We start from the raw sequence: 13969 nt of genomic DNA, 5'->3' as shown, positions 1-13969 counted from the left end.
TACTTCAATTTCCGTGTCTATATTTTATTTACGAGTACACTATAGTAAAACAGAAAAAGAGAAACGAAAATATACAGGAATACATAAATTTTCGTAAGTCATTACAATGGACCCTACGCTACTTACATGTCACGAGTTTTCATAGCACTCAGCAAGTTTTGAAACGGATATGTGAGATAAAGATCTACTGCATTTGGGCAAATTAAAAATATGTTAAACATCTAACTATTTTATTTTTAACAGATTCAGAAGTTTTGCATTTTTCAAACCGTGCATCAATATTTCAATGTTTTAAAAAAAAAATTAAATCCCTTATATTTCACGTGTATTGTTCATTCATGTTTAAATTGTGAAGTATGTGACTTTACTAAGAATACTCGCATTTAACTAAAGTCGATAAAGTTTGAAACAAAAAAACGATAGATACATCTATGTGGTTTTGCTTGAGTGATTTACCTTTACAAAGCTCGGGTCTCAACACGGTTTAAAACGAATTAATACCAGTTTGAAATAGTTTAACGGGAGCATGGCCTATTCGTTTGACACAACTTAACACCAACTTTAATTAAATTGAACGACTGCAAACGAATCTATTTGACTAGCATTAAAATGATTTGATATGCTTTGAAATAAATTAAAAATGATTTTCAATTTTTGTCAATCTTTATCAAATGACGATTAATCTCATTTAAATAGCGTTAATGCGTTTTTGTCCGATAAAGTTAAATTTGGGTTACTAGTGTTTGTATTATACATCAGTAAAACCCATCCTGACATAAAAAAAAACTTCTGATTTATAATGCTTTTAATTTTAGTTTTTTGTGTATAATTCAGAGTTAAGTATGACGTCCATTATCACTGTACTAGTAAACATATTTTTTGGGGCCAGCTGAAGGACACCTACGGGTACGGGAATTCTCGCTACATTGAAGACCCATTGGTGGACTTCGGCTGTTGTCTGCTCTATGGTCGGGTTGTTGTCGCTTTGACACATTCTCCATTTCCTTTCTCAATGTTATTACATAATAAATTGCAAATATAGTCAGTTTTGGTTGATGTGGTCAAACAATTTTGTTGTACTAGTCAGCCCGACGTATCAAAACTACCGAAATTTTGTTGCGTATTAATATATTGAATACAAGGAGGACATGTTGGCTCCCTTAACATTGGCGTATTTGTTTTGGTAGTTTTTGTATTCCTATATTGCTGTCATTTGTATTATACATTTAATCCTGACATAAAAAAATATGACTGATTTAATATGCGGGTACATGGATTTCCAAAATAAAGTGCAGATATCGTCAGTTTAGGTTGATGCTGTCAAATAATTTTGTTGTACAAGTCTACTGACGTATCTAAACTACTGAAATGTTGTTACGTATCAATATATTGAATAAATTGGAGGACATGTTGACACCCTTAATGTATGCAGAAATTTTTGCGGACAAAGTTGTGTAATTCATGTATTAAAATATTGCTGTCATTTACGTTATAAAACATCCTGGCATAAATATTACTGAATTATTATGCAGATATATAAATGTACATGATAAAGTGTAAGTATGGTCAGTTTAAGTTGATGCGGTCACATAATTTTGTTGCAGAAATCAGCATAAGGTATCACAACTACGTATTTTTTTTACTTAACAGTATATTGAACACAAGGAGGACATGCTGTAACTCTTAATTTGTGCAGACAAAATTTTGCAGTCATGTGTTCCAAAATAACTTTCATTTTGTATTGTTATCCTGACATTAAAATAATGCTTATTTATCAACGGTGTCAACGTGATGATTGTAACTGCAATTACGATCATCCCAATATGGCGGACACAAATTTATTGAAATTTTAGAAGGTCGATTTCTCTACTTTAACAGCTTATTTTCGGATTTTTTTATTTAAAAAAATTTCTTAATAAGCATTGCCATTGAATGAGTTTTTCCTAAATGATAGAAAAACAACCAGAAGAACCAAAATCGAGATTAAAAAAAGCACGATGATGATCGTAACTTCGTCTATGGGTGATCGTAACTTGGACATGCTTTTATATAAAGATGATCGTAACTCAAAATTTACAATGTCTTTTTTCTTTAAATGACCAATTTTTCAGTCACGATATATTGGGATAACTGAAAATAGTATGATTTTAAAACTAAACAAAATGAGCGTTAATGAACACCGCTATATTTGTCCCAAAAAAAATTGACATAAAGTTGAATTAGCAGGCTTATATGCAAATGTCCTCAATAATTTTTTTACACTTACGGTATTTGACATGTATTATTGAGGTAAGTCAAAGAAGATGTTTAAGCCAAAAATATCGATAAGGGAGCTACCATTTGATTTTTAAAGGGAGGGGTGAAATTTGAGGTAAAAAATGCAGGACAGGAGTTTTGAGTAAAATATAGGCTAGATGAACAACTTGGCCAAACAAAAGGCAGGATGACAATTGAGGTAAAAAAAATCAGGACCGTATAGAGTGAAAAATAAAAACGCAGGATAGAAATTTCAAATTAAAAAAAATACAGGACAAAATTGTTCATCCTAGCCCCTTCCCTCAATAAAGATCAAATAGTAGCTCCCTTTATTGATGATTTTGTTCGTTTTTTTTTATTCAACAGATATGGTTACATTTCCTAATGCTATATTATTTCAACCTCTCCTTTAAAAATCCTTTATCTGTTAATAAAAAAAAATATAAAGTCTGAATTCCCCAATAATACCAGGTTCTCGAATGGTACAAAAGAAAAAAATCTCGAATTTCACCAAACTGACCATTTATATTAAATGTCTTATACCTTATTAATATAAGATATATGTAATCAATATAAAGTTGTTAACCACCAATGCATTTTAATTTATCTTACCTCCTATACATTTCTAGGAATATGATTGGTTAAAAGCAACCTCATGGAGACCGTGTATATTCAATATTAGGTTAGTAGGGAGGCGGGGCTTATTTCAATACACGGTTAGTAGTGGATTTACGACTTAGGCACTGTTTGATTATTTAAAAGTATTAAAGTTCTGATTAATATTGTTATATCAAGGTTGTTGATAATAAATATTTGTCGTTTACATAAGTTTTTTAGGTAAACTATTTGAAAAAGGTTCTTAAAATTGAACACTAGAACACTTTAATACAGAAATAAAAAGATGTGTTATGATAGCAAATAAGACAACTTTAGTCTAAATTCATCAAATACAGATATTCAGTAAGATAAATTCGTTACATAGTGTGCTAGTGACCTAATATGATATATACAGGGTAAGTAAATTCCATATGAGGTTCGAGCTTCACTCTCACCCCATATGGAATTTACTGACCCTGTATATATCATATTAGGTCACTAACACACTATGTAACTAATAATATTGAACTAGATTAAAAGAACTGAAATATCGGGAAATGATAACCATTTGTGCACTTACCAATAGGACATTACCCTCCCCTTAGTGATCGTTCCTCCGTATCATCAGAATATTAGCAGATGAATTATGAATGTTCACTTTTCCACATACCAGACAGCTTTGTTTTTCAGAAAACGCTTCGTTGGAACAGACAGTTACGATCATCTTAAAATAAAAGTTACGATCATCGTTGATAAAAATAAATAAAAGTTACGATCATCATCGTGATTTTTTGTATCTCGATTTTCATTCTTCTTGTTGCTTTTCCATCATGTATGAAAAAATATTTCAATGGCAATGCTTATAAAGATGTTTCTAGACATAATACAAATTTGAAAGTAAGTTGTTAAAGTGAAAAAATTGGCAATATAAAATTTCCCTAACTTTTTGTCCGCCATATTGGGATGATCGTAATTGCAGTTACGATCATCACGTTGACACCGGTGATATATATAGTTTGCGGCTATATAGATTTACATAATACAGTTGAAATATGGTTGAATTTTATAGGTATTGGAATATATATCCAATGCATGTTAGCATTGTAACCAATATCGTTTTTTTTTATGTAATATATAAAGGCAGATCACGGATAAACTATAACTAGCAATGTTTTATGCGTACTTTATTGATACATAAATTATATGTATTTAATCGTGTTTATATCGTGTATATCATGGAAGTATTAATTTCACTTTATTTTTCGATGTTTATACCAAGAAACATAGATATTAATTTTTTTTTTAAATCGATGAAGAGCAGTCCTGGTTACAAGTTAACTTAGTGTTGGCTTTTACAAATGGAAGAGACTACTAAATTTTGGAAAACATAGAGAATAAAGCTCAAAACATACTAAAATTTGTTCAAAATTATTTGAAAGAAAATAAATTAAAAATGTTCAGATGGAAACTATTACATTTTATTCTTCAAACAAAGTTTTATTAAAACAATGGAAAATATGCCAAAACTCAGACTGTAATCACTGTAATATTACAGAAGATTATGAACACTTTTTTATTACATGCCACTTTCTTGATAAATTTTGGAAAGACATATTTAATCTGTTAGAAAAAGTTAAACTTGGAAAACACATTTTAACACTAAAAAATTTGATTTGGGGTTACAAAATAAATGATAAAGAGTATTATGATATTAATTTTTTTCTTACAGTTATTATATTTTCAATTCACAAAATACACTATTTGTCAGAGTTTAGAACTAAGAAGATAAATGTATTTTCTGTTTTTAAAACTGAGCTTAGAAATAGGCTCGTTCTACAAAACAAATCTTTTAACCATGAAAGAAAAGGAATATTAGGAAACTTATTTAAGTGTATTTGAATTGTTTGAACTGATAACATGGTTAGTAATGTTATCATTGTGTATTAATTAATTTATTATCTAATTTTGTATTTATTTATGATGCTTGATAGACATTAATTACAATATTTATATTATAATCTGGTACGAGGCATTATACATTACAAAAAAAACCAACAAAAAACAGCATAGTTGTACTTTGATTACCGTACGACTATTATTCTTTCAAATTATAGCTGTCTTACCTGAATAATGATGTAGATCAAAGATAATTACAATCTTTTTCGATATTGATTGAAAAACCGTTATCCGGAAACACATGGAAACTGATAGAAGTCATCCCAAACTCGGATGAACTATGAAAATTTTCCGAAAATAAGGCCAGATAATATAAATACTTTAATATAATTAGAATAGCATTATTTATCTATATTGATGTAATATTTATAAAATTTTGTAAACGACTAACAATATGCAGTTTATCTACCTGAAGAATCCCTGAACTTCTGGTTCTAATGAAACAGGGACCTTCACTGAGATAGCTGTGTCAGTGGAGTAATTGTTAACAGCGAGCAATACTGTTGTTGAATAATAAAAAAAAACAACTTAGTGTTGAGCAGACCAGTCAAAAGTTAACTTCAGAACAGTTCTGGTTTCGATCGGATTTTTCAAATTAACTGTACCAATTTTCTTGCACCAGATGCGCATTTCGACAAAACATGTCTCTTCAGTGATGCTCGTGGCCAAAATATGTAAAATCCAAAGCTTATATAAAAGATGAAGAGCTATAATCCAAAAGGTCCAAAAAGTATAGCCAAATCCGTGAAAGGAATCAGAGCTTTGCATGAGGTGAACTTATATTAACGTATGGCAGGACTGGTTTCGAAGTAAACTTATGTTAGCTTATGGCAGGACTGATTCGAAGTAAACTTATATCAATAGCGGGGATGTTTCAAAGTTAACTTTTTAGACAGACAAAAAACAATTGTAGGACCAATTCTGCTTTTCAAGTTAACTAGATTTTGGTCTTAGGACTGATCAGAGCAGTCCTAAATCCGGTCACAGGTTAAATTTGGCTAGTCCAAATGACTGGTTATCAAGTTAACTTCCGTACAGGTTAGGTCAGCACCCATTTGTATATTCAATACATATATCCGGTGACCCATCGACTGTGTGTAATTATAAAATTTGATCGTGGAATCATCCCCTATCTTAAAGTTACTGTGAATATTCTCAACTTCAACTCAATCTTTTTGCAGTTATTTTCATTTTAGATATATAAACATTTCAAGTTTAATCAATTAAGATTAGGCAAATAACAGAAAGATATAGTACTACATGCCCATGTCAAAATTAGTATCGGAGCAGTACTAGCAGCTTAATTTATTTGAATTATTTTTATTAAGCAACCGAAGTTTTTATGATATAAACTATTGTTTCCAGTCAATCTATTACCATTTGTTTCCAATGTAACAAACGTTTATGCAAAACATGATCCTTAAACATATGTAGCACCATCTCTTTGTTTCTGATATCGTCAATTAAGATTGTTTAACGACAAACCTTTGTAAAGCAATGTATATATCAGAATTGTTTCCAACACCATATTGACTTTTTCATACCATATCTTGTTTAAAACATTCTTATATTTCAAAATATTTCAACTTTACTCAGATTAAAATCTATAATTGAGATTGCATTTGTTTTTCATTAGTATGCAAATATTGTGAAATATAAGAAAACATTTTTAGGTCCAAAGTGTTAAGTAGGTGTAGACGGAGTATGTTTTGTTGCTGTTTTGGAATTTTTAGATTTCTTACAAAGATATCACATGATTGTTGTGAGTCATCATTACCTGTGTTACTAGAAACCTGTTCGTGTATCACTAGCTTAGCTGGATATATTGTTTTTTAGTGATGGTTGGAGTATTGGTGTATTATATGTTATGTCAGTTGTTTTAGAAATGTGTTTATGTTTTGTCTGAGCTGCAATGAACTGTAGATTCACTCAGCTATTTTGTTTTTATAGGTATTAATTTTTTATGCGCATTTTTGTTGCATATTTTACAAACCCAGTCATTTTGGAATTAAAGTGAATGAATTGCAAGCATTTCTGACAAGTTTATTGTTATTGTTATCATATTAGATGATCATGTTGAACTCTAGTTGTCCAGCATGGAAAACCCTAGCCATAGATTTACCTTTATGTTTATGTCTTAGTACGGTCTTGTTTAGCACTGTACTGATTACCACTCTGTCAACAGTCTGGCAAGCAGTTAATTTGCCATTGACTCTCAAACATTATCAGAAAAGGCCTTGACTGTCACACCCTTGTAGAGTTAGTGCTCTGATGATTTGTCTATCAGCAGAGGACAGAAGGACATTTTCACCCTAATACGAATATGTATTCTTATGCAGCCTACCAAGGTTTCAAGGATTTTGAGAGTACAAGGGCACCTGCCTGCCAATCAGGGTAGCACTGTCTTCCTATTTGTTCATATAATGCCGCCATATCATGGAGGTTTCACCGAGTCATGTACATAAACGTTTTAAAGAAAAATTAGTTTATAAAGTTTCCGGGATCATAAGCATTGTTTTGAGGTGTCTCAGTTTGATTGCGTTGAGTTTTACCAGTGACGTCTTCAGAAAAAGACGCATTTTTGTATGTTACTGCTGGTCACCTATGGTGATTTAAAAGTAAAAAACGATCCCTGCAATAATAAATATGATTTCTGTTGAACATAACGTGTGTTCATAATGTTTTCGTTTTTGTTTTCTCACATATGGTATAAAGATTCTCTGACAAGTTGGTTGATTGAAAGCTGACAATGGTCACTAAATTTAGACTGGTCGAATTACTAGATTAATTTGCAAATAATTTTTTTGTCTGTTATGTATAATAACAACTATGTTTAATCATAATGGATCGACTTATCTAGAATGTATTGCCATTTGTAAAGTGGGTCATAATAATTTAATTGTTATCTAACTATCAATTGATTTAAAAGTTCGAATAAGCTTTGCAAACGTTTTCCGAGTGCGATAAGAAGTTTTGAATTTAAAGTCAATTAGAGGGATAAAGGGTGTTCGAACGCAAACAATAACTATGTTAAACAAAATTCTAGCTGCCAGTAATTGTGAGTACTCTCAGACCAGTTCTTGGTGTATTGTTGTTGTTGGGATACACATGTACCTTGCAACGTTCACTCTGTATTTTTAGTCAAGACAAGACAAGTTTAATTAAACAATTAAACATATTGTGTGCAACAAGAGCAAAACTATTTATTTCTATTTATATCTATCTGATAAGTTAAGCCTTTTTCGACAATTTTTTTATAGTTCATTCTTATGTTGTACTTTTATACCACTGTCCCAGTTTATGAGGACTGTTGGGATCCCGCTCACATGTTTAATACCGACATATTCTGTGATATATGAATATAAATATGAATGTTTCTGTCCCAAGTCAGGAGCCTATAATTCAGTGGTTGACTTTTGTTGATGTGTTACATATTTGTTTTTCTGTTATTTTTTGTATATAAATTAGGCCATTAGTTTTCTTGTTTGAATTGTGTTACATTTGTCATTTCAGAAAATGTTATAGCTTACTATGCGATACGGGCTTTGTGTATTATTGAAGGCCGTACGGTGACCTAAACTTGTTTATTTCTGTGTTATCCGGTTTCTTGAGGATAGTTGTCTCATTGCCAATCATAATACATCTTCTTTTCTATATCTACAATGCCTTAAAATAATTCGGTCTGCGATTATACGATAACTTGTATCGAATAAATTATTCATCCATCCAATTCTAAAAATTAAACAAATCACAAATGGGACATACATAGGTGTTTTGCTCTGTAAAACATCCGTAAAAAGTTTACTTACACTTACGAAGACATTTATTATGTGTATGCCTGACCGCTTTCGGTAACAATACAATGATTCACGAAATCCACACAATGTATAAATAAATGTATAAAGAACATTTCATATACTTCCTAGTTAGCGTTGGACATCGTGTGATGTTCTGCGGATCCAAATGAAAGTAAGTTTATTATCTTCACTTCTTATTTTCAAACTGAGCCATAATTTCAATCAATTTTTTAATACAGGCGTAGGTTACAAGAGCACGAAACTGTAGTTCAGGAGCAAATGTCTTGTTCTGATTGTACATCTTCCACGTAGCTTGTAATCGTCAATTACAGAAACTGTAAAAGTTACGATAAGCGACAAAATGATTTTTCAAAATGAAAGGCTACGAGATTGCGCAATTTCTTACATTTTCTACAACATTCCTCTGTGACTTTGTTTTAGACTTTTTATTTATTCGAAGTCTGAATAACTTATCGACCATACATATTTCGGACCTATACGTCCACTAATTTGGTGGTCAATATCAAATTATAATTTGTGATATAGATCCGAAATGGTAAATTGCGTTCCGTTTACTCTGGAAACTCAGCAAATTGTGTCTAGCTGGATAACATTCTGACACATTTCTTAGTATCGATATCGGATCATAATCGTATCAAAGTCCATGTTATTCATTTTTTCATTATTATTATCTGATCTCTGTCGGGCATAAATCGGAGAATTGAACGCGTTCGATACATATTATGTTGTTTGCTCTACAATTTCATTACACAATTAGAGGGGTCATTGTTTGAGCTATTCTGTAAACTTATTAATACAGACCCTGGTTCTAACTTAATTGTCAACTTAAAAAAAACATGGCTTTAAGTGGTAATGTTTGATTTTGATATGAATGTGTCTTATTGCAGTTTGTTTGATAAATAACAGCAATAATAACATTACAAAAAGAAAAATGAAAATAATTGATCAAGACAACCCCCTTTAAAAGGAAGTACAATCTGTTTCTTTAGACAGATTATTATTTCTCCACTAGTGATACCCGCCATGTAACTAGGGTTAAAATATGGTGGTGAATAATATCATGTAAACGTAACTTCCACACGAAATATGGTAAAACATATAAAAAAGGTAATAGTTTCATTAATAATTGTAATACAAATAAAATTGTATTTCAGATGAATTTAAAGAAAGAACTATTTTTATTTATCACTGGAATTTGTATTGTGAAGGTACCAGCGCAAAGTAAGTGATTGTAACAGTATTATACAATCTGCACACATTACATATACAAAAGTACCTAACAGATAGCAATACATGTAGATGTTATGTCAAACTAAATAAATGTCATAAATGTAATGTCGTTCTAACTTTGTCAGTATAATGGATGATGTTATCATGTTGTGGCGATGTTCAATTCTTGTCAATATGTTCAGATTTGACTCAAGCAAGATACAAATACATGTAATAAGGTATTGTCAAATATAAATATTAATAAGATCTTACTAAAAACATTAACCTTATAAAATGACCACACAAAATGAAATTCTGGCAAAAAATATGACATAAAGCCAGAATATAAAAAAAAGCTCAAGTAACTGTCGAAGAGCTGGAACTAAAGCAAAACCAAATCAAAACAAAAAAATCTCTTTGACACTTTCCCAATTTCCGTTCATTTTCTGTATCGTGACATGTTGATGTTTTCGTCATGTTTTTTTTTATTTCTCTGATTAGAGAACAATTATTTCACCCCAAATATACAAAACAACCTAATGCCTTTTAAATAGGCATAACTGTATGCATTCAGATGTAAACAATGTAACTAATTTTAAGGTAAATAAACTTAATTTTACATGATATAGAAACAAATAAAAACCTTAAAAAAGATGCACATTTACGTACTTAAAGACAGGACACCTATTGTATAAACACAGTGATCTATTAATCCATGCATTGAAAATAGCTAGTACATGTATACTTAAAACAGTAATGAAAAATTCCCTACAGACACAGTACTGATTTAATTAGTGTTATAACGGAACAGTACTGAAGAAATCAGTAATGAAACATGAATGACGAAATCAGTACCTATACTTAATCATTACTGGCGAAATCAGTAATGAAACAGTACTGTCAAAATCAGTACTGAAACAGTACTGAAACAGTACTGACGAAACGGTACTGTCAAAATCAGTACTGAAACAGTACTGACAAAATCAGTACTGAATTTATAGAATTAGTAAGTGTACCGTTTTTGTATAATAATAAACAGTATTGAATTAACAGGAAGTATATCATTACAAGTTTTCTGTCTTGCCGAACAGTACTGATGTATACGAGGGTAGAAATGTAAAAATGTAACAAAACAACGTGAGTAAATTCTTGGTAGTGTACCCAGTTAAAGCGACAAAACCTTATAAGAAAATTATGCTTGTGTTTATATTTGATCATGAAAAATACACCAATAATGTTGGTTCTGTTTGTGTTCAATCCCGCTTGATAATTTTGCAAATACAATGCGCTAAAACTAAAATGTGTGTTTGTTTCACTTTGATCAAAAGATTTTAGTTAAGACGTTTATTTTAAAATGCGAAAGCCCATTAAGGACCTTCCATAAATATATTTTGAATTCGAAATCACGAATTTAAATCGTTATTATAAATTGCATAATTTGTTACAACGAATTGGTGGAAATCGTTATAATAGTTATCAAATAGGTACCAGAGTTGATACGCCAGATGCGCGTTTCGTCTACATAAGACTCACCCGTGACCCTCAGATCAAATTAGTTATAAAGCCACAAGTACAAAGTTGAAGAGCACTGAGGATCCAAAATTGAAATAAAAGTTGTGTCAAATACGGCTAAGGTAATCTATTCCAGGGATAAGAAATTCCTTTTTTTTTTTTTAAATTCAAAGTTTTGTAACAGGACATTTATGAAAATTACCATATAATGTATTTTCATGTCAACATCGAAGTGCCGAATATAACAGATTTGATAATTCGGTATTACGAATTAAATTCGTTATCACATGTTTTTGTAATTTGTGATATAGAATTAAAATCGTTATAACGAATTATCACAGATTTTAAGCTCACCTGACTCACAGAGTTAAGTCAGCTCTTTTTCTCCTCACATAGCGCTCTTCGCTGTTCATTATTTTTAAATGAATCTTTTTAAGTGAAACCTTTTGGCCATAATCTATTAAAGCCTATTAAAGACCACTGTATAATATAATTTGTTTTCGAAATCACGAATTTAAATCGTTATCACAAATCGTATATTTTGTTATAACAGATTAAATTTGTCATAACGAATCGGTGGAAGTCTTTATAAAATATTTTCAAATTTGTAATTACAAATTAAGATCAAGTAACAGTAAATGAACACCGTCTACCGGATTCCGCGAAATATTGCGACTTTTTTGTTGTGAATTACGTCTCTTTGACTAGAGTTTGCATTGTTGAAACCGGCGACGTTTCGACGGGACAACGGTAAATATGATTGAAAGTATGTAGCTTCTAGAAGAATGAACGTGTTTGCTAAAATTAAAGATGAAGAAAATACTACAGGATTTTAAAAATGAATATGAAAAGAGTCATGAAGAAAATTTTCAAAATGAAAATCGCGAACTTGACTGCTGTAAGGGGGTAAAACTTTGATATCTTTCCAAGCAGTTAAAACAGTGTGTATTTCATCCTAAGTCTGATGAAGAAAAACAGTGTGGTCTCGGAAGTATTCTATGTGTAGTATGTCAAAACTGCCCATACAAAAAACCTATATTCACTGGGAAAAGACCTCGTTCAGCAGAAAATAAGCAGAAGAGGGTGCAAGTTTTGAACCTTAATCATAAACTTAGTATTGTACGGTTAGACTAGATCTTCCCTATTTTGAAAAGTATCACACCGGTCGGAACAAGTTTAAACCTTTTCAAATTTAAGAAAGGGAAATGAACTACATTTAATTCTCCGCTGCGTCAGTCAGTCAACGACAACAGATGTCACAAAACGAGTTTACACTAAATTGATTACCCTTTCTAAGGTTGCAACAATCATTTAATAGTTTATACTCAATAAGTTTTTTTTTTAGACTATTACAAATACATTATAAACAAAAATGAAGTTTCTCGATAATTTACCTATCGCTACATTTTGCATTCCACATTTTTGTTTTTTGTAATGGTGTTTTCTTTCACGTCCGCAATTTTGTGGAAAGTTTCGATTTTCAAAAATAGAACACAAATCTATATATAAAAAAAAGATACATGTATAAATAGTATATTGTTAAACATGGAATATTCTCCTAATAAAAGAACATGCAGTGTATCCTTAAAAGAATTTTCTTATTATTGAATGATTCGTATGGTTGTCTCCTCAAAAATAGATCATGTCTATATCAATCATACTACTACTATATATCTTCTAAAATATGCCTATATCATAAAATATACACACACACGTTCTGTACCTAAAGTAAAATTAAAATCCCGTAAGTAGTCAGTACCAGGGCGGATCCCGGATTTTGCGGATTTTGGAAAGGGGGGCGGGTATGTGAAGTTCGCCGAGCGAGGCCAGAATAATTTTGTTTAGATCTTCTCTGGACTAAAGAAACATATAATAAGTGTAGATACACATCTTTAACGGTTCCTGACGTGGGCAATGTATATTGTATAGTTATAGTGTAAGCTAGGATATTGTCATTTTTTATGTCGCATTCTCCCCATTAATTGTGTATTATAAAATGATTGAATGGACCCAAAGCTATGTACTAATTATTTATTGATGTGGAATTTGTCAGTAAAAAAAGGACATGGATAATTCTTGTTTGTTGTATGTTTAGTTAGCATAATTTCACATATTTCTTTTTGTAAACATGTATGATGATATATATACGGCTATTCAATGAAGTTTAGAATATGACCGACACGAACAAAGACAAAGAAGCAATTTTTATCAAATGTTTGGTTGAAATGTTTCACCCAACAAGGGAAGTGTGGGGTCCCAAATCTACCAAAGGCTTTGAATGAGTCTGCAAAACAAGTGACAACGAAGTTGTGAATGACGGTCGACAAATGGAGATATAAAGTCCACACCCAGCAGGCAGGTTGCAGGTGGGCCTTGAAAAAAGTATTCAGTATATCAGCTCGGCGAAACAGACATTTGGGTTAGATATGGGATTTACATGCAACCCCCCCCCCCCTCCCCAAACCCCCTAAAAAAATATTTTTTGTATTATAGCATAAAAGGGGACACGAGAATTGTTTTCAATACAGATAAGGCCAGAATTTGGCAAAAATCCGATTCAGATTTTTTTCTCAAAAATATATCAGACTGTCCTATCAAATCAAATGGTCCGGACCTTAGAC

At 31.2% G+C, this 13969-nt stretch overlaps 1 protein-coding gene and 1 long non-coding RNA gene across 2 annotated transcripts in view; one reads left to right on the top strand and one right to left on the bottom strand.

The window, feature by feature from the left end:
- Positions 1-13969, bottom strand: part of LOC139528698 (uncharacterized) — a 493302-nt gene that overhangs the window by 296290 nt on the left and 183043 nt on the right. The gene's annotated exons all lie outside the window — the stretch shown is intronic.
- The window catches only part of LOC139528679 (receptor-type tyrosine-protein phosphatase mu-like), a 154172-nt gene continuing 148824 nt past the window's right edge, over positions 8622-13969 (top strand). Inside the window, exons 1-2 of the mRNA XM_071324801.1 lie at positions 8622-8778; positions 9782-9848. Coding sequence (XP_071180902.1) covers positions 8773-8778; positions 9782-9848 — 73 coding nt within the window. The 5' untranslated portion in view covers positions 8622-8772. The remainder of the gene's footprint in view (positions 8779-9781; positions 9849-13969) is intronic.

The sequence above is a fragment of the Mytilus edulis genome, chromosome 1 (genome assembly GCF_963676685.1).
Source record: "Mytilus edulis chromosome 1, xbMytEdul2.2, whole genome shotgun sequence".
NCBI lineage: Eukaryota > Metazoa > Mollusca > Bivalvia > Mytilida > Mytilidae > Mytilus > Mytilus edulis.
This window is presented reverse-complemented; position numbering and strand designations above follow the sequence as displayed.